At 41.5% G+C, this 21,941-nt stretch overlaps 1 protein-coding gene across 7 annotated transcripts; it reads right to left on the bottom strand.

The window, feature by feature from the left end:
* Positions 1 to 1,021: 1,021 nt before the first annotated feature.
* Positions 1,022 to 20,212, bottom strand: dtnbb (dystrobrevin, beta b). 7 transcript variants are annotated; one of them, XM_019890460.1, is made up of 21 exons: positions 19,928 to 20,212; positions 19,781 to 19,838; positions 18,294 to 18,343; positions 17,667 to 17,741; positions 17,500 to 17,580; positions 17,197 to 17,410; positions 16,060 to 16,145; positions 14,870 to 15,024; positions 14,349 to 14,454; positions 13,454 to 13,620; positions 12,507 to 12,631; positions 7,768 to 7,842; positions 5,131 to 5,221; positions 4,836 to 4,924; positions 3,914 to 4,027; positions 3,285 to 3,381; positions 3,141 to 3,161; positions 2,611 to 2,770; positions 2,075 to 2,164; positions 1,927 to 1,980; positions 1,022 to 1,627 (listed from the first exon to the last, which is right to left on the bottom strand). In XM_019890460.1, exons 4-21 carry the CDS (start codon positions 17,731 to 17,733, stop codon positions 1,602 to 1,604), a joined length of 1,818 nt encoding a protein of 605 aa, XP_019746019.1. In that variant the 5' UTR covers positions 17,734 to 17,741; positions 18,294 to 18,343; positions 19,781 to 19,838; positions 19,928 to 20,212; the 3' UTR covers positions 1,022 to 1,601. The 7 variants fall into 7 exon arrangements, with proteins under 7 accessions (XP_019746019.1, XP_019746018.1, XP_019746021.1 ...); XM_019890459.1 differs by having other exon boundaries at positions 19,760 to 19,838; positions 19,928 to 20,211; XM_019890462.1 differs by having other exon boundaries at positions 14,349 to 14,451; positions 19,760 to 19,838; positions 19,928 to 20,211.
* Positions 20,213 to 21,941: the final 1,729 nt, after the last annotated feature.

Genomic DNA, 21,941 nt, shown 5'->3' with positions numbered 1-21,941 from the left:
TTATTTACATGAATCCAATTACACTATTAATTTTAAAAGTGTTATTCTACTTTTTTTGAGATAAAAGAGAAGAGAAAGAAAAGACAAACCTGTTTTACAACAAATGAAATATGACATTAGATACATTTTAAAACCAATTCTATTTATGTATGATTGATATAAAGGATAAAAAAATGATAAGCGGTCAATTTAATGAAGATATTTACTTTGATTAATGATTTTAAGTTATTTTAATTCAATTAAAAAAATAAAAATGTAATCCTAATTATTTTAATTCCGTTTGCAGTATAACTTAATTGGAATCAATTCATAGAATATTTCTCTCTCTTCTTTCAAGAAAACAGAGGAAAAAAGAAAGAAAAAGTGGGACAGAAAAAGGACAAAAGCAATGAAAATAAACATAAAATAGAGAACAAAAATGCAAGCATGTTTTAAATGTAATCGAACGAACACATTTCAGAAAAAAACGGAGCAGGCCAAATGTGGACCGGGGGCCGTACTTTGCCCACCCCTGCTCTCAACGCTTTGTGGTCCAGCTCAACACATTTGAGCTTCACGCCCCGAAAAGTGTACTCGGAACGCGTTGCGTTTCGTTTTTTTCCCCGCTTTCACGCAGCAATCCGGCAAAATCGTCGGAAAAAGACACAAAACACAAACTGCGACATAGACAACATGCTTCACCAAAACACACTTCAAAACACTCCCCCATAGCCCCCCCCCCCAAAAAAAAACACGTTTTTACTGAAGTGATGGATTACTTACAGAATTTTTTTCACCCGCTCCCATTTTGCAGCTCTGCAGTCCCTGAGCACCGGGCTGAACTTTAATTGCACATTTCGCCTCATTGCGTCATTCAGGAAAAGCGCACACCGCACTCAGAACACAAGTGAAGGGTCCTCGCTTGTGTTGCTGTGTTGTACACAGTAGCAGCAGTGGAGCAGCTAACGTGGCCTGCGCGCCGTGTTTTACAGACAACGGCAGAAATTAAATATATGCAAAATTGCCTCTTTTGTTTGATTTGTTTAAATCACATCCGGCCCAAGAACGTTTCTGTCCATCTTTGTTGACATATTTTATATGTTTTGATTTCACTTTTTTTTTTTTTAACATTGCAGGCAAAATGTGTGCGATGAAAAAAATGTGCTAACCTCCGGACAGACGGACGGCGCTCAATTGCAAGAGTTGGATGACTGGCCCGAACTCTTACTGAGCCTCCAAGTGTGGCAAAAGCCACAAAGTGCGGCCGTAGCAAGCACACAAAAAGCAGACGTGAGTGTCGCTTCATGCAAAAATAAATAAATGATTTAAAAAAAAAAAAAAAGACCCAAAGCTAACGCGATGCGACGGGAGCCATATTGGGCGTGGTCAATATGTACAGAACGAGTTTGAGCTTACAGGACAACACACGGGCTAATTCGATACCTCCTGCTTGCGCTGCGAGGTGTCCCGATTTTTTTTCTTTTTTTTTCTGTCTCCTGTTTGGATTACAGCATGCAGTGGTCTAATGTGCTAATGCCTGGCGGCCGTCGTCGTCGTCGTCGTCGCCGTCGCCGTCGCCATTACTGATTGTTTCCCGTTTTGACGATGAACCGGCTCTTGCTTCACTGCTTCTGTACTCGCATGGCGCCTGCACACAAAAACACGCAGGACACATGAAAAGATATATGCACACAAAAGGGCATGCTATTATTAGAAGCGGCAATTTATTAAAAAAAAAAAAAAATCCATCCATGAGGAACAGAACTGCTGTTGCTACAAATAAAAGCACCCCAACCAGCGTTGATTTTAAAGGATCTGATACAACGTACAGGATAGCCATTTAAATGCGAACGCAAAGAAAAAAGAAGACTTGGAGGAATGAGCGACCGGTTTTGCGTGGCGTGTCATTCAAGCATATAAAGCATTGAGAGTTTTGTTGGGGCTTACCTCTCTCCCCTCCATTTCTCATGTTCGTCTCCTCCTCATCTGCCCCGTCGTCCACTTCAAGAAAAAAAAAACCCCACCGAAAAAAAAAATTACTTAAAAAAAAAAAATCATTTCATGTTTTTCCTAAATATGCTTTGCGTGATTTCACCTGAGTGGAGCTCTTTGACCAGTGACGACATCGTGTTGGTGATGGAGTCAGCAGCCACGAGCAGATCATTACGCAGATTCCGAGGGACACCTGACACCCAAAAAACCAAATCGTGATTCCAATCAGTCAACCACACACACACACACACACACACACAAAAAAGACAACTTTTTTTTAGTTACGCTTTTACCCTCTGGCGCACTATAAACAAGCGTTTGTGCTCAAGTGCCTTTAAGAGGCGGGGCCTGTTGGGGTGGTGCGTGACATCACGGAGTCTGCAATTTTGCAGCAACGGTGTTTTGATGTTGCATCATCAGATGTCCATATCGTATGTATTAGACTGCCTCTGGTGGCCAAGACGTGCACAGCAGAATGAGCGGCGCAATGCTTATTGAACGATCATGATGCACAATCTGCTTCATTCTTGTCGTCATATGAAACGATAATTTTTGTTTTGATGAAGTCCCGTAGAGTACAGATTTGATTTTTCTTACCTCAAAGGCACTGTTTTTTTTTTTTTTTTTTAATGGACTCACCCTGCGCGAAGGCTTCCAGCACGTCGCCCCCCAGGCCCGCCATACAGTCCTGGGGCGTGTGCGTCGGCGTGGAGCCGGCCGAGGTGGAGCGTATGGGCATGGGCATGGAGCAGCCCGCCCCATGGCTGGGCGATGAGTGGGGGGAGCCGCCCGACTGCGACTGCAGAGTGAAGACCACCATGACGCGCAGCACAGAAGTATCAGGAACCACTCCGTAATTTTACAGCGGTCAATACAAAACAACTTTTACATCACGACAGCAAAATCATGATCATCAGAGCGTTCTCATGGTAAATTTGCCCCACCTTCTAATAATCTGATTGTCCTCTATTTTACTGTTTTTTTTTTGTTTAGCTCATACTAATCTGATTGTCCTCTATTTTACTGTTTTTTTTTTTTGTTTAGCGCATATATCTGCGGATTAAATCACCCGACCGTTTAATCCGTCAAGGTTTAGTCTTGTCAATTCAATTTATTGGACTACAGCGCGCCACCAAACCGGCATGCAAAACACACGAAGGTTCACTCACCACCTGCTTCTGTTCCTCATCCTGTCAGCCAGCACGTTAAGCAGACGAGAAGATGATCATCAAAGTCGTGCACCCAGAAGAGGAAAGGCATCAGCGGGTCACATTAAGACATGATGGATCAGTGCTTTGGAACCGATTGGGAACCTTGAGAAGCCTCATGAGTCCCTCCAACTGCACCATGAGCTCCCGCCGGCTCTCCTGCAAGGCCGACATGCGCCTCTCCAGCTCGTCCTTTCTGTGTCTGAATCCACACAAATGCGCCGCTCATTTTATCCCAAAATACAAAATAGTGGAGTCACAAACGCTTACTTTGCTCGCATTTTATGTTGCAGCCTTATTGCAAAATGTATTGCTGCACACGTACATTTTTTTGATTTTTATGACAAGTTGAGTATTTTTTTTTTTTGTCAAATACTTTGTGTTGTTCTAATATTGTTTGTCTTATTTTTAGTCAAATATGAGCGCATTTGTCAACCTTTTCTGTATTTATGACTATTTGTGTATTTTTTCTGTCTAATATTTGTCTTATTCTTATATTTGTAACCATAACTTTTGTTTCATATTGTGCTTTTATTTTTTTGTAATTAAAAACAACATTTTTTTTCCAAATATTTGGATGTTTTTTTTCTGATGTATTCATTTTATATTTGCCAAATATTTATAATGTTTTCCCCTTTTTTATCCAATATTTTTGCTGGGATTTTTTTCACTATATTTGTGTATTTCTCTCATCTTTCTTGATGAATGTCTTTGAATTTCTTTGTCCTCGTTACCTGAGCAGCCTGAGCTCTGTCAGGAGCGTCGGGTTCTGCTGGGCCTTCTCCGGCGTGGGCTGCGATGCCTGTTCGTGCTCCAGACGAAGCCTCTGGATCTCCTGAAGGATCTCCCTGAAAAAGCCGTGACACACTTGCTGGACGGTTGGAGTTCCATGAGATAAAATTAAGTTCAATTTCATTAAAAAAACTAACAAAAAAATATTCACAGAAGCAATTTCAGCTTTATTCATATCTAAGCTCGGCACACCGTCGTTATTGGACAGGACTGCCAGTGTAGAATTTGGGGGGGAAATTAATTTTGGATTGAGTTTTTGGTTGCAGTTATTTCACTGTTTTTCTGTTTAACAATCAAACGTGGCCCTTGAGCACAAAATTTATAACACCCCCCCAAGTTTGGAGGACGTCCGCATTTTTCCCACCTGTTTTTGTTCTCCAGCTCGGCAATCAGTTGCCTCTGCTGCTTGTTGGCGTCAAAAGAGAACGTTAGGTCGGAGGGAGGACATTGTTGCTGTGAAATAAAAACAAAAAAGCAAAAAAATCATTCTGAGTTAATAGAAGAGTCAAGATGGTCAGTGATAATTTCCTCTGGATCTCCTGAAGGATCTCCCTGAAAAAGCCGTGACACACTTGCTGGACGGTTGGAGTTCCATGAGATAAAATTAAGTTCAATTTCATTAAAAAAACTAACAAAAAAATATTCACAGAAGCAATTTCAGCTTTATTCATATCTAAGCTCGGCACACCGTCGTTATTGGACAGGACTGCCAGTGTAGAATTTTGGGGGGGGGGAAATTAATTTTGGATTGAGTTTTTGGTTGCAGTTATTTCACTGTTTTTCTGTTTAACAATCAAACGTGGCCCTTGAGCACAAAATTTATAACACCCCCCCAAGTTTGGAGGACGTCCGCATTTTTCCCACCTGTTTTTGTTCTCCAGCTCGGCAATCAGTTGCCTCTGCTGCTTGTTGGCGTCAAAAGAGAACGTTAGGTCGGAGGGAGGACATTGTTGCTGTGAAATAAAAACAAAAAAATCATTCTGAGTTCATCGAAGAATCAAGATGGTCAGTTATAATTTAATGTTTACTGCCAGTAAAAAAAGCTTGTTATTCCAATAAATGACTCCGGTGGATACCTTGAAGATTGTTCCCTCTGGAATTTGCCCTAGTCAACCATGTTTTCTGATTTAAAAGTGAACATCGAAAGCTAAATTCTGACCGTGGAGTTTCCCGCCTCGGCCGCCAGCCGTGCGGCGTAACGGGCGATGAGGCGGTGCTCTTCGTCCAGCCGGCTGGGACTCTCCAAGACGCTGCGGGGAAACGATAAAAAGACTCAATTGGACTCTCTACATGGGCACATTTAACAATGGTGTAAAAGGATAGGCATATGACCAAAAACAAAACAAAAAAACACACAGCTAGCCACTTAGCTAGCTTTGTGGATAGCTAGCAAGTTAGCTAGCTAGCAAGTTAGATCGATAGATAGATAGACCCGCTTCTGATTGCAGCTCATTTGAGCAAATTCCCCAGCAGGACTTTGCCAAAGTACTTAAAAGCACTGGACTTTGCCCAAAATGGCTGCTTCAGACCAAAATGGCTGACTCTCTGCTCCGTTCCTGGCACGGGTCCTTGACACTTTTATGTGTGTCCTGTTATGATTAACATGTTCAATCAATGTAATGTCAAATAGTCAAACTGGTGTTGGGGTGAAATTTTTCTTTTTTTTTTTTTGCCCTCACCTTGTAGGCTGTACGCTACCTAAAATGACGACTTCCCACGAAAATGACCAAATTCCTGTACACTCTCAAAGAGAGGCCCATGAGACTTTTTTCCAGTGTCCTGTTATGAAACATTCACCAGGATGACACGTGCTTGCAAAAATTGGCTTCACGGTGCTCGAGGATCTTCCGAAGATCAGCAAGCAGGCCACATTTTTGCATAGCAGACTAAAAGGATAGGCATATGACCAAAAACAAAACAAAAAAACACACAGCTAGCCACTTAGCTAGCTTTGTGGATAGCTAGCAAGTTAGCTAGCTAGCAAGTTAGATCGATAGATAGATAGACCCGCTTCTGATTGCAGCTCATTTGAGCAAATTCCCCAGCAGGACTTTGCCAAAGTACTTAAAAGCACTGGACTTTGCCCAAAATGGCTGCTTCAGACCAAAATGGCTGACTCTCTGCTCCGTTCCTGGCACGGGTCCTTGACACTTTTATGTGTGTCCTGTTATGATTAACATGTTCAATCAATGTAATGTCAAATAGTCAAACTTGTGGTGGGGTGAATTTTTTTTTTTTTTTTTACCCTCACCTTATAGGCTGTACGCTACCTAAAATGACGACTTCCCACTAAAATGACCAAATTCCTGTACACTCCCAAAGAGAGGCCCTTGAGACTTTTTTCCAGTGTCCTTTTATGAAACATTCATCAGGATGACACGTGCTTGCAAAAATTGGCTTCACGGTGCTCGAGGATCTTCCGAAGATCAGCAAGCAGGCCACATTTTTGCATAGCAGACGAATAATTCAGCTGCCAAACTGTCCTTCTGGTCCACGCGGCTCAACCCAAATGCTATTTTTGCGCCTCAAAAAGACTTCCAAAGCGCTTTGATTCGATATAGAGAACAAGAGAAGCAACCTCAAAAGAACACCAGGAATGCCAATTAAGAATATTAGCCGTGAAATGTAGAGTATCTGGAGGCTAAAAGTACTCTATATATAGCAGGCATCCATTTTCCTTCTTTCATCTGGCAGCATATCTCCACTCGAAAAAGCGACAGTATTTCAGAAGCGCCATGCCGGCTTAATAAACGATTTCTCGCCCAAAAAGCTGTGACGTCGCCTGCGGGTAAAATGGGAGCTTTCGGCATCCATGTTTCTGATGCCAATTTTCAACAAGGGAACATTAATGCAAAGATAGGAGAGGTTGGGCCATTTCAGTCCAGCTGCTGATTCGGTTAAAATGGACGCCGCATGTAAAAACGTTTACAATTGCCTCTACTAATAGTGTGGCGTGGGAAATTATTCGATTTCACATCAATGTTCAGTACATCAAATTTTGGGACGTTTCTGTTTGGTGACATCGCGTGAGAATTTCGCAAGGGGAAAAAAAAAAAATCCCAAAAGTGTGAGGATTCTGTTATATACGTAAAAATAACAATTCCCACTTCATTCTAAGTCATTTTATTTTATTTTTGCCAGACTGTGTCCAGCCCGGACATTTCTCTGCGCTGCGCTTGCTAGCTGTGCCCGCATTTGGAATCGCTGCCGTAACCAGCCCACCAGGAAGTCAGAATGGAGACTTACTGCTGCTATAGACGAGAAATACGCCACACCTCGACTGTCGCAAAAGAAAGCTGGTTTTGAAAAGGGGGAGTAGGAGATGAGCAGCAGGGAAAAAAAAATGGCTCAGCGGGAATTTAGAGAGTTTGATGTGAGCTACGGTTCCAGCAAGATTGCTCTGAGGGAGATTTCAACTCCTCTCCTATTGGAGGCACTGGTCTGACGTCACGGCGACGGCGCTTTCAAATGCAACATTTTTTCAGACCCAGTGAAGGGGTTCGCTGACGGCACTCTGTGCCTTTCTAAGTGCAGTGCGAAAAGGGCTTCATATCGTGCCACGTGCAGTATGTGGAGCCTCAAACAGAGTCGCGGTTTCCCGTTGCGACGCGTCCGTAGATGACGATGATGTTGTGGGTCCTGCCAAATGTCAACCCACCAAAGAGTAAAACATTCAGAATGTTCTTTTTTTGTGAACTGCAGTGCGTTTGTGGTTCCAGGGGTAAGGATGCATTGATGGAAAATATGAAACCCGTGACACTCGGGCCAAGAATCCTAATGGGAAGGAGGCGCTTACCTCTTGGTGGGAGCAGCCGCCCCAGAGGACATGAGCATTGTGTCGCTCATGTGGTCGGCCGCTGCTTTGGGCTGACTACAAGACAAGATTAGAGCTCTTTAATGCTACTAAGCTAGGCAGCAGGACTCCCGCAGGGGGCCGCCGGTAACCAAGAATCAATCGCAAGCACGAGGCGCCATCAGCTTTTGAGTCAGGGAGAAGTATTCCCACCCGTGCTGCCTGCCGTCACAAAATGTCGCTCTTTTGGGGCACTTTTGTCATGACTCATCAAATTCACAATCGATCAAAACAAAATGTGCAGCGCGTTGGGGACAGGTGTGTTATTATTTTTCTCAGCTCTCCAAAATCTAGTTGTTTTTTTTTTTTTTGCAGAACGATGAAAGGCAGGTCATGGACAGAATTGCAAAAATGCCCTGGAATGGGCTACAAGATAATCCAAAGACAAGAGACATTTGCGTGGAATTGACGGTTGATTAATCATGCCTTGAAGAGACGAAGGAAACAAACAAACAAAACAGTTTTCCAATCACTCAAAGGATGAAATACTGTGTTCCTTTTCCTGCAAGAAGAATTCGGTCGCTCGTGTGGCGTCGACATATGATTAATTATGTCTTGAAGCCATTTTAAAATTCCATTTTTTTTTCTTTTTTTTTTTTTTTTTGCTTCTCAATATTTTGGTTGTTGCTCCACCAGTTCCCGATCGATCCAAAGAGGAAATGTGGAAAATGCGCGGACAAGTGTGCTGCTGATTTTCTTGCCCTTCACACCCAAAGATGTCGTGCTTCTTCTATAAATAGAGTTAACTCGATTGTTTGGACCTGACAGTCGATTAATCATGTCTTGAAGCGATCGGTGTTAAAAAATGCTGCTTTACCTTGGTGCTTAATAGCAACATGGCATTGAAGACAAGGGTGTCATAAAACAGGGCTGAAATATTTGTATTTGTTACGATGCTTTTTCTGCATGAAAATTTGGTAAATCGTGCAAAACTATATTTTGTTGTTCTACTTCTTCCTTTCATAACTTTGCTGCTGTGTATTGGGAATTTCTCCATTGCGAGACTAATAAAGGTTTTCTTATCTTATCTTATCTTATCTTAAAATCGACGATTGATTAATCACGTCTTGAAGTGCATCGAGTCACAATCCAAGATCGATGTCTTGAAGCGATCGGTGTTAAAAAATGCTGCTTTACCTTGGTGCTTAATAGCAACATGGCATTGAAGACAAGGGTGTCATAAAACAGGGCTGGAATATTTGTATTTGTTGCGATGCTTTTTCGACGATTGATTAATCATGTCTGGAAGTGCATCGAGTCACAATCCAAGATCAGCGAGTTAGCTGTCGAAAGAAGTATTTGCAGAAGACGCTAGCACGGAAACGAGAGTTCAGAATATCCAAAGAGCAAGGCGATTCCATGCTGTTCTATTTTTTTTAAAATTGATTGTTAATTTCCCTGATATTGCTGATTCAGCAAATGAAGTCACACCCCCAGTACGAGTGTCTCGAGTTTTCTATGATCATTATTCAGCGTTGTTGGTGTCTTTGGCATTTCTCTCACTCTATTTCGGAGGGGGAATGGCAATGACAAATTTCAAGCTCGCAATTAATCGTACCACAGCGGGCAAGAAGACATTATTAGCACATAAAAAAGCTAGAGTGTCCAATTATCATGATTTGTCCCGTTCAGCGTTTTGGAGGTGGCCATAAAAATGATAGTTAGCCCTACTTTGAGGCACTTCTGTCGAGTTTCAGCATTCTGCTCGATCGCCTGCATTCACCTTACCATCAAACATTCCGAGGAGAAACCGACTCAAGGGAACCATGCTACAAACAGTACAGATCGCATTCACTGTCCAGCTTACCTCCGCCGAGGAGAGAAGGCGCCTGTCCGTTTGGCGAAAAAAAAACAAACAAACAAACAAAACAAACAAAAAAAAAAACCCATCCGAGTCTGGGCTACCTCACTGATGCTGTGGCTGCTGCCGTCTCCACGGAAACTCAATGTCAATTCTCTCCGGCACACTCTCTCTCGCTCTCTCTCTCTCTGCCTCCCTTCTTCGTGTCTTTTTCCCACCTCTCCCACTCGATCCACCCACCAAGATCCACCGGTCGAATAAAAAGCTAGATTTTGTCTTGTCTGCGTTCTTCCTCTGTCTCAATTTGTGTGTGTGTGGGGGGGGGAAAAAGCATGGTGGACACGACTGACGTATTCCCAGTCTTTGGGGCATGAATTATCATGCCCAATCAATTCTGCACAGCAGAGGTGAAGCAGGAGGCAATGTTCCTGGTGAATGACAACGCTTTCCTTGAACTTGGCGTGCGGCAGGGTCGAGGCGGTATGTTAACGTCGCCTCACTGTCACCATATTTCACAGTTAGTGGCCCCAGCGGGGCTAAAAAAAACAAAAAAAAAATGTCATGCATAACCAACCACGGCCTCCGCTCGTCACACGCCGCACTACCGAGGTCATTACATCCTGAATCATAAAAAACTCAATGTACTGCACTCACCGCTAAGTGAATTACGTCTGCCGTGTCTGATCTTAAAGGGGAAGTCAAGCCCAACATTTTCTTTCCAGTCATATTTTCTATGCTACTACCGGTAGTTTAAACACGACATTAATACGCGACATTATTCTGATATATGTTGCATTTGGGGAATATGAGTTAAGCAGCAAAATCCATCCGTTTTTAGCTATCTCAGGATGCGGCCATTTTGCTACTTGCTGTCAACTGAAAATGACATCACAGTTGCGCGGGGCTCAGGTAACGACCAATCACGGCTCGCCTGTTTCGTGAAGCAGAGCCACGAGCGGTCGTTATCTGATCCCCGTGCAACTCAGTTGCCAGGGAAACAACCGGCATGTATTTTTGTTTTCCAAGCTTTGGGGCAACAATAAGTGTGCCCCAAATGACTCAACCTAAGTTTAAGACGAAGTAGAGGGAATTGGCCGTTTTTTGTTCTATTTTTAGTGCTCTGAATGCTGTAGCCCAAAGCAGGTTGGTAGCGAGTCTTGTTGTATTTTGGATGCAACATTCTGAAAAAAAAAAAAAATACATCCCTCAAAACTTTGAAGGCAAATCCCAGAGAAACGTGGCTGACAAAAATTCTGCCGGCTTGGCTGTCAGGTGCAGGTAAACACGTTAAAAACGGCATCTGCTGGATTTTGGGAGCTGGAATCAAAGTCGGCGCTCACATAGTGGAGAGAGAGGTTGGATGGGAACAACAGGAGCGAGTCTCCGTCGACAATTCATTGGTTGGCAGTGTTTAAAATTCTCTTTCCTCCAATGGCTCATCAATGAAAGTCAAAGTGGAGGCTTGGCGGGGTTCCCGTGAACGATCCCTGGCTGGCCGAGATGTCCGGCCACAGTCATGGGATTTACAATTCTTTTAAATGACTTTGGAAATACATTACTATTACGATGAGTTGAACAATGATTTTTTTAAATTTTTTATTTTTACTTCTTTTTATAAATGAATGCTTTTTCAGCTTGTACAAAGCGCGTCCTCGCTGTGCAGTGTTGCTGACTTAGAGATTTGGTCACGACTGTATAATTTGCAACTTTTCCGACCCCCTCTGGCAAGCACAAAAATAAATAAATAAATAAATAAAAAATACTGGTGAATCGAATTACGACTAGAAAAAAAAAGACATAGCATCCATTTCTACATCGCCAAAGCCGAGATTTGTCTCCATGTTGAAAATTTTCTGAGGTATGTGCGTCCCAGCACATACCTCAGGTCAAAAATTCCCGGCCGAGGAATTCAGATTGACGGCTCATGACATTAAATTGTTGTCAATTTCAAATAACAACTCATCGTTATGTTTACCTACATATTCCGTCAAAAAGGACACTTTGCCAATAAGAGGCACTTGTTTTCACATTAGCTGTCAAGAAATGTGATGTATTTATCTTATTTCTGAGCAAGTTGACGCAAGTTCATGCTTAGGGGGGAAAAAAAGGAAATTGCTGTATCAAAAAAATGTCAAAAACGGTTTGGTGTCGGAGCAAATAAAGCAAATGCCATCCATCCATCCATCTATGCATCATTCAAAGCGCTTTTCCTCATGAGGGTCGCGGGCATGCTGGAGCCTACGCCATCTGATTTTGGGCGAAATGCGGATTACACCCCGTCGTGCTGGTTCACCAGTCAGTCGCAGGGCACAGATAGAAACAAACAACCGTTCAACACCCACATCCACACCGTTCGCTGAGCTGCTCGCACACAAGTCAGGCCAGTGTACCACGACGCCGTCAGCGACCACAACAAATCCCCAAACGTGGGGGAAAAAAAACCCCAGAAACCTTCAATCGTTTTGAATATCTGTTTTTCTCTAAGCGAAGAGAACAAATAAATCCGTCTAAAATCGTGAACAAAATACCATCAATTCAACATTAATTGCGCTCACAAACTCATTTGATCAAGCAGAAGCTAGTGTAGCTAATCAAGCTAATAGCTAACAATCAGCATGGAAATCACCAGGTCAACTTGCTAACAATGAATTCCAATTTTACACACGCAGCATCAATAGCATTTACTTGTCATGGGTGAGCTCACGGCCAAATATGACTGACATCCCAAGGCCCGGAGAAGAGAGTAAGACACGCCATACGCAGCGAGTGGAATCACAGATCATTTTCAAACATCCTTCCGTATTTTTAAATATGACATCGGATTTCCAAGTATTTCTACGAGTCATTTTTATACCGCCCGTAAGATAATTTGACGACTTACACGTTGTGAGGAGTCTCCTGGGGTCTCTCGGCCTGCTCGGGGAACACGGGATGCGGGGGCTCGCCGATGGGGACGCAGCCCAGGGATTTGCTGATGGCGTGGCTCAGCTTCTTGGCGGGAGACTTCTGCAAAAGGCGAGGACGAACGCGACAACGTGGATGACGGCGTCAGCGCGTTGCCGCGGCAACAAAGCACATCCCATTTGCATCGGCGGGTCAAGACGCGGGAACTGCGAATTTGGCGTTCGACGCGTTTCCTTAAGATGGCGGCCCCCCCTTGGCTAATACACCTTGTCCACTTGAAATTAAACGCCTCCCTCAAATAATCGACCAAAACAAGCAAACGCGGCCCTCAAATAATCACCTTGAGATGTATAGATGCCTCCTTCAAATAATCATCAACTTACGACAAATAAACATTTCCCCCAAGCGATGATCAACTTCACGCCTATCAAGAAATAAACCTCTTCCTCATTTGCGAAAAATAAACGCCTCCCACAAATCATCACCCGAGGAAAACCGCCCCCTCCCAAGCAGCTACCGAAGTTGTCCTTCAAAGAATCATCACGTTCAAATGAATAAACATCGCCCTCTACAAAAAGAAATGCCAGATTTGATCTTTTTTCTGTAAGACAAACGAATGCCTCCCTCAAGCATTGACCATTTTAAGAAGAATCACCTTCCTCGAGCAATCATCAACTCAAAATAAATGAGACCGTCGCTGTGAGGCGCTTTTTCAAAAAAAAAACACTCGGCAGCTCGAAGCCGATCAAATGCCTCCTCCCCGAAGCGGCCATCAACTCCACCAAAATCCACCTCAATCGGGCATCGCTTTCAGACGGCTTGGAGGCGTTTCGCCGCCTTCAAATGATCCAAGTGGAGACGGCGCCGAACGACACTTGCGATTGTTTGCGAGAGCGGCGAAAAAGCGGTTGGGTCGCCGGTTACCCAGGACGAGTGCTCCTTCATCTGGTGCTGGTTGCTGTGGGGTCCGTTGGCGTGGCCTCTCCAGAAGCAGCTCTGGCACAGCTGGTAGCTGTGGCACTGCTGGCAGCGATAGCGGAAACCCATCATGCTCTCGCTGCGGCAATACGAGCACTCCACCGGGTGGAAGACTGAAAACAAGCCAAGAGAAGGACGTAAATGTTGGGAGTCGGCGCAAATGAATTATTATTGAGGAGCACTCCACCGGGTGGAAGACTGAAAACAAGCCAGGAGAAGGACGCAAATGTTGGAGTCGGCGCAAATGAATTATTATTATTATTATTATATATATAATTTTTTTAGAACGGCCATGTTTGTGTTCAGCTTTACACTGTAAGTCTGCTTACAGCAAAGATCCAGTGTAGGGGTTCTGGTTTCCAGTTTGGATTGGGGTTCTGTTCTTGTTCTGGTTACGGTTCTGCCTCGGTGTGGGGTTCAGGTTTAGGTTCTGATTATGATTGAGGTTAAAATAATGAACGTTTCAGGTTGAGGTTTATCTTGGGGTTCGGGATTTGAGCTCTCTGTTCTGTTCTGTTTGGGGTTGGGTTTTAGGGTGCAGGTGAGCCTCAGGGTTCGGGTTTAGAGTTTAGATGAGGGTTTGGTTCTTAAAGTTGGTTTTAGGTGTCATTTAGTGTTTTGGTTACTGTTAAGAGTTGGGTCAGTGTCTTTCAATCAGTTGAGGGGATCTTGAATTCTGGGTTGGGCTGGGTTAGGTTTTAGGGTTTTGGTTTGAATCATCTTTAGGATTCTGGTTAAGTTAGGGTTCCGATTCTGGTCTGGGGCTTCGGGTTCCAATTAAGGTTCTGAACTTAGGCTCACACTGCTGATGCAGAAACTGTAAACAAACCCCAAAACGTACCATTTTCGACATTAGCGAGTCTGTGCATGAGCGGCAGCCATACGAGGCATTGCGGCGGAGGATCCGCCATCAAGACGTCCAAAAACGTGTTCAGCGTGATCTTCTTCTGGAAGCAAACACATTGCACACAAGAAACACCTCTCACCCATGTGCACGCGCGCACACACACACACACACACACACACACACACACACACACACACACACAGTTTCCACCATTAATGTGACCAATAACCTGTATGACTCAATTTACATAAAAAAAAAAACTCCTACAGAAACCTTATTATAATGTGACCAATAACCTGTATGACTCAATTTACATTAAAAAAACTCCTACAGAAACCTTATTGAAAACAAAAAAATACATTTCCCTCCCACATCTTTTTCCATTTTCAAACATTTTTTAATAAAACTCCAGGGAGCCACTAGATGGCGCTAAAGAGCCGCATGGCACTCTGGAGCCGCGTGTTGCCGACCCCCGAACTGGAGTAAAAAAAAGGGCTGCAATGTGGCCCTCCCACCTGCTGGGGGAAGCACGTCCTGAGCGAGTGCTCGGTGTAGCCGAAGGAGGGCCCCTCAAAGACGGCCGTGGGAAGCTTGAGCACCTCGCGAAGGAACTGGTCGAATTTGGCGAACAACATGATGCCACTCGAATCCGACATCTGAGAGAAAATATCTGCCAGAAAAATGGGAGGAAAAAAAATTTAAACATTGAAAAAAAAAAAAAAGGGCAAGTCTGAGCCATTGAAAGATTGGTTAAACAACAGCGCCCTCTGTGAGGTCAAAGTGTGCCATTACAGAAGCCAAATGATCAAAAAGGAGGAGGGAAATTGTATACATTTAACTTGTCCTACTCTTTAATCTCCATCACATGATCAATACATCAAAAACTCTGTTATTTTTCATAATTTTTCCAGAGCAGACAATATATTGTATTACCTGCAATACACTTTCCAACCCACTAACTATACTGTATGCTATGCTGTCTAGATTATTGAAAAAATATACTGTATATATCTTTTCCTCCTGAAAAAATAAGATTTTACTTTTGTAATACACAAATGAGATAAATAAATAAAAAACACGGCAACAAAATACTTGACTCATACAGATATTAGATTTATGTGTTGGTGCGTCACAATGATATCTGCGCTTTTAAATGTCTCAAAGTTAAGGTTGGCTCATTCTGATTTTTGGATTGAAACGCAGATCTTTGGTTCCCCTGTGTGCATAAGGTACTTACAGCGCAGCTTGTCCACTATTTTGCCTCCACACATGGTTGCCAGCATTGCTTTCATGGAGAACACCGTCAACTTGCCGTGGCTTTCACTGCACAAACAAAGATGAGTGTGAGCAATGTATTTCCTCAAATAATATTCTTCCTGGCGGCCCAGTGGTCCTGTGGTTCGCGCGTTGACCTCGTAGTGCAGAGGTCGTGAGTTCACCCCCACCTCAACCCACTAACTATACTGTATGCTATGCTGTCTAGATTATTGAAAAAATATACTGTATATATCTTTTCCTCCTGAAAAAATAAGATTTTACTTTTGTAATCCACAAATGAGATAAATAAATAAAAAACACGCCAACAAAATACTTGACTCATACAGACATTAGATTTATGTGTTGGTGCGTCACAATGATATCAGCGCTTTTAAATTTTTTTTGTGCAAATTATTCTTTGGTTCCCCTGCGTGCATAAGGTACTTACAGCGCAGCTTGTCCACTATTTTGCCTCCACACATGGTTGCCAGCATTGCTTTCATGGAGAACACCGTCAACTTGCCGTGGCTTTCACTGCACAAACAAAGATGAGTGTGAGCAATGTATTTCCTCAAATAATATTCTTCCTGGCAGCCCAGTGGTTCGCGCGTTGACCTCGTAGTGCAGAGGTCATGGGTTCACCCCCACTTTTTTTTTCTTTTTAAAGAACATCAGGTTTCTGAGATATTTTCATTTTTGACCTATAAAAGGTGACGCAATACGGATTTTACCATGCGTTGTAATTTGGTGTTTCATAAATAAAAATCGACCTGTTGTGGATCCTAAGCCTTAATTCATAAATATTAATTTATGACATGTCCTATCACATTACGAAAAGCTGATGTGCTAGAGAAAAAAAAAACGAGTTTCAAAATCAACTCAAAAAAAAAAAATCTACAAAGTAGAAAAGTTTACTGAAATCTCTGATTAAAAAAACCACCAGTGTTATTTTTCATTCTATTTAAATTTTATTCTGTATGATTTTACAATATTGTCGAGTGCTATTAAGGTTGTTCATTTTTTTTTTTGTTTTACTTGGGGGTTAAGGGTACACTTGAACGGATTAAATAATAAAAATTGGACATTCGGACAAGGCAGTAAATGTGATTTTTTTTGGGGGGGGGCGGTTAAAAAAAATCTGTAATGTTTTGAAAGGCAAAACACACCTGTCATAGGTGGCCACCATGTGTGGATCCTAAGCCTTAATTCATAAATATTAATTTATGACATGTCCTATCACATTACGAAAAGCTGATGTGCTAGAGAAAAAAAAAACGAGTTTCAAAATCAACTCAAAAAAAAAAAAAATCTACAAAGTAGAAAAATTTACTGAAATCTCTGATTAAAAAAACGACCAGTGTTTTTTTTTTTCATTCTATTTAAATTTTATTCTGTATGATTTTACAATATTGTCGAGTGCTATTAAAGTTGTTCATTTTTTTTTGTTTTACTGGGGGGTTAAGGGTACACTTGAATGGATTAAATAATAAAAATTGGACATTCGGACAAGGCAGTAAATGTGATATTTTTTTGGCGGGGCGGGGGCTAAAAAAAAAACTGTAATGTTTTGAAAGGCAAAACACACCTGTCATAGGTGGCCACCATGAAGTTGAGCAGCAGTCCGATGGACTGCTCCACGTTGATCTGGTGCGTGGTCGGCAGTCGCTTGTTGAGCTGGTAGTAGATGGAGGACAGGATGGTCTCCAGCCGCGACACGTTGATCTCGGCGTGATGCTCCAGCGTGTTGAGGCCGTTATCCCGGAAGGCCTCGATCATGTTCCACACGTCCACCAGGTGAACTGACGCCGCACACGCCCAAACAGACAAAAGAAAAGCGTCACCGGGTTTCTCAAAAAATGCCTTTCGCGTCGAGCCGACGGCCGCTCACGGTTGCATCGCTTCTGCACGAAACGTAGCTTGCACGCCGTCCTGTACGTCGACAGTCGGATCACGTCAAAGTTTTGGGCTCCTGACGAGAAGAAAGAAAAGAAGAAACATTTTATGTCAGCATTCATTCTGATCATACAAGTGTAAAAAGAAGGAAGGCAAACTCACTCATCTCCATGAAGAGCTGCCTCTTCTCCACGGCCGCCTTGCCTCGCTTGCTGCCCTCCTCGATCATCCTGAAGGCTGCATAGAGAAAGAACACTTGCTTTTTATTCAAAATATTATTCGCAACAACATTCATTGTCATGAATATTGTTGTTGTTATGACACTGGTCACATTTTAAACAGAAATGCCTTGATGTGTCTCAACGTATTTTGGATGCCGACTTCAAAAGAAGTCTCCTTTTGTTCTAGAACATTAAGGCTCTTGAGAAATATTCATTCTTTTTTTGTTATTAAGAAAACCTGATGCCATGGCGCAAAAAAAAAAGTGACAAAATCGATAGCAAAAGAGACGCTCATGATTTTGAGGAGATGATGCTAAGCTAAGCCGCTAGTCGTGACTCCTGGCAACTGCCGCTCATGCTAAAACGAGACATGCTAGCGCAAATAAACAAATGACTCCTGTCTGACCATTAATTGCTCATCTCAAGTGTGGGAGTGCTCTCGGAGGATTATTTTTAGCCTTTCCAAAACTCCCAGCTGGGTTGTTTCTGCACTTGTTGTTTTTTCCCCCATTCGCCAAGCTAATGGGTTAGCAGTGGCTAGCACTTGAAAGCCAAAAGGTATTTTTACCTGTCGGTGGCTCAACGTCATGCAAAAATGAAACTTTTTCAACGGCGAGCCTGTCAAGAAAAGACACATTCCATGTACACTTGATGACATCCAGGACAAGACAGTAGTCAACATGTTGCATTGAAATAATGTCAGACGCTATTGTAATGTAATTAAATAAGTGGTTACATTGCAAATCATATCAACTACAATGAGAATATATCATTTTTTTAAATTAAATGTGCTGCTGTATTAGAATGCAAAAAACAATTTAATGATGATCATATGGATACAAAATAAAATATCGCCAGTCATCTCATGTGTGATATTGTGGCTAAATGTGCTATTAATATGAATGGTTAAACTACTATACATAAAAAAAGCAAATGATATAAAAACAAAACAAAACAATATCAAATTATATCAAAATAAAATGTATATATTTAGAATATGTCTTACTGACAGGAATAATGAAATGAACATTAATTAAACAGTTGAAGATTATTAAAAGACAAACTTTATCAAATAAAATGTATTTGTGTCTAATACATATATAAAAGGTGTGTGTGTGTGTGTGTGTGTGTGTGTGTGTGTGTGTGTGTGTGTGTTAGTAACGTATATGAATGTGAGATGGATGGAATGAACATGTTAGCTATATAAAAATGTCATGTTTACATACAATAAAATATAGATTATTGCAATCATTATGTTAAAATCTTAAAATACTACTGTATTAGGGTAAAAAATAACTCATTTGTAATAAATTACTATTATAATTCCTTTTAATGATATTTAGATGCAAATATGTAATTTACATAAGCAAAATCAGTCTTGTATTGTATTAAAAAGTTGCTGTTTGACATAAGCAATAATTAGGTTGCAGTCATATGTGCACAATTAATGGCAGGTATCGTATTGACAGTGATATGTAATGAAGCGTTGGTGAGTTTTACACCCATAATGTAAGACACGTATTCATGTGCGTAACGGTTTTAGTGAAAGGATACTAAAATTATGACATGTAAACGTGTTAACAGCAAAGTCACAAATTCTAGTCACATTTGAGCGAATGCAAAATGGTACGCATACGTTAATATGCATAATATTGAGTGTCCATCGGCACGTACTGCAGTGCAGGAAATATTTATCTCAATGGAGAATTGTTCCATAAAAGGATAGCGAGTTGAACTAAAACGATGATGTCAAGAACTGACTGCGGAGAAAAAAAAAACAGTTTATGACATAATATACGACAACTGTGCGAGTGACATCATCGCTGCTGCTGGTGCTGCTGCTTCAAGGTGCATTCACGTACAAACCGCACCTTCAGTATCCAGTTGACGCCGCTCTGCGGTATCTCGCAAAAAAAAAATAAAAAAAATCACCCGTGTAGCGGCCATGTCGGACACACAAACGCCCCAACTGCCCACTAGTTATACCATAATCGCGTTATCATAATCGCCACCAATAACGTGGGGTTCTCTCACCGTCCGGCGTCGAAGCTCCACCGAGGGAAACTGGCCTCCAATCCCGCAGTTAAAACACCGTCAGCATCCTCCGCCGCATCTGCACCAGGATGGAGGTTCCCCGGAACAAAAAAAAAATATTTATATATCGAGCCACTCTTCTCGTCTCACGGCAGTCTGCGCGCTAACCGGAAGAGAGATCTTGGGTGGCCGTCCGTCATCGTCATCGTCATCGCCGTCGTCTCGATTCTTAACCGGGAGCCCCCGGAGCACTGCGGTTGGTGGTAGCCGCGCACACGGACGTGCAGCTCGGCATAGTCAGCGAGCCAAGCGGCAGCGGTGGCGGAGGAGGAGATGCCATGCGCGGTCACCTGCTCCTCTGTACGCATGCGCGCAGCCCCGGCCAATGCTAATTTTCTGGAACGTCTCCAATATTTTGTCTTTTCTATTTTAACACTTATTCAACTATTTCCATACTCATTTATTTCACTATTAGATTATTTCTACACTAATTTATTTCGCTCAATTATTTCGATATTTATTTCATTACGAAATCAATCATGTAATTTTATAATAATTCTGATTTACTTGCAAAGAATGATGTTACTGTTTTGTTCATACGCCTAAAATGTCTTTATCGTTTATATATATATATATATATATATATATATATATATATATACATATATATATATATATACATATACATATATATATATATATATATATATATATATATATATGTATACTGTAATTAACCATATATTCAAATGTTTTTTTATCTACATGTAAAATTATTTTAATCAAATTAACTCACGGTCCTTCCTTTCATCACCAATTGAATAATTAATCCACTTATTTCATTTTTTTAAATGAGTATGTATGTAATATTGTAATTTTTGAAGATAAAGTCATTCAAACACAAATCATTTATTGTATCAATAATAATAACCATTTGACCCAAAGTTTATTGTGCAAGGGTGGAGGGGGAAAACATAGAGAATATTTTTTTTACATCATTTTTATTCATAACAGTCCAGAGCTTTTGATAAAATACGTGGTTTTCTTTTTACACACAATAGTGCTGATTATTACATTACATTCAGCCGTTTCAAACAGAGGACAAAATGACATTTGAGTCTTACATTGGTGGACATTGTTGACCTTTTTCCTTCCAAGGGACAGTTTGTTATTTTTATGATTATTTTTGCCTTACGGGCATTTGTGGGTTAAAGTTTGTTTTCCGTGTATGGCCCACAAGCTACCTGATTTACAACGATGCTTTGTACCTCAAACCCCTGAATCCCCCCCCCCCCCCTCCAACAAATTTCACATCAGCAAATTATTGGCCGCATGGGAATTAAGTTTTTTTTTTTTCAAGTTTTCTGATTGCTTTTCAATAATTCAGGAGGACATGACATGAACTCAATGATATAAAATGACTAAACGCGGCTCTCATAAGTCATACCTCCCAATTTTCCCAATTTAACGGACACATGAGCCTCTCCGTACAAATGTAGACGCATCTAAAAAAAACCCCACAGATTACAAGTCATGTAACATACATATCTGGGTGCTTACAACCATAAACATCTGTGTAGTGGCCTGTCAGGTCCTCCAAAAAAGACCAAAAGAATGACAGGAAAAACCGGAGAGGAAAAAAAAAAAATACCCTGTTGATTTTCAAACGCAAATATCTTTTATATTAAAATATATTAATTAAAATATATTACTTTGATTTATTAATAAGATATTTCAAAATTAGATCTAATTAGTTTGTTTTTAAGGTGACTTTGGCGTTTTCAAACGCAAATATCCAGGAAATGTTTTATATGTACTGTGTGTGTGTGTGTGTGTGTGTGTATGTATGTATGTATGTATATATATATATATATACACACATACATGTGTGTGTGTGTATATGAAATAAATCATGCTGTGTCAAACCGCAACAGCTGCTTACTTAGAGCGTTGGCGTTTTGACTCTCCACGGTGGATTTCCGATTAACTGTGTCTTCATTTTGTCTGGTTTCAAAACAAACATGCACATACAGGCATTGGCCTAAAACATTTACAGAGAAAAAAAAATAGAAACCTGGACGTTGAAATATCTACAACACAGGTAAGAAAAAGCAGTAGGAAGGTCTTTCTGTTTAAATTTCAGTGAATGCAAGCATCGCTACCGTTTCAATTGGGCATTTTT

This window comes from Hippocampus comes, unplaced genomic scaffold, assembly GCF_001891065.2.
Source record: "Hippocampus comes isolate QL1 unplaced genomic scaffold, H_comes_QL1_v1.1 scaffold168, whole genome shotgun sequence".
In the NCBI taxonomy this organism is placed as follows: domain Eukaryota; kingdom Metazoa; phylum Chordata; class Actinopteri; order Syngnathiformes; family Syngnathidae; genus Hippocampus; species Hippocampus comes.
This window is presented reverse-complemented; position numbering and strand designations above follow the sequence as displayed.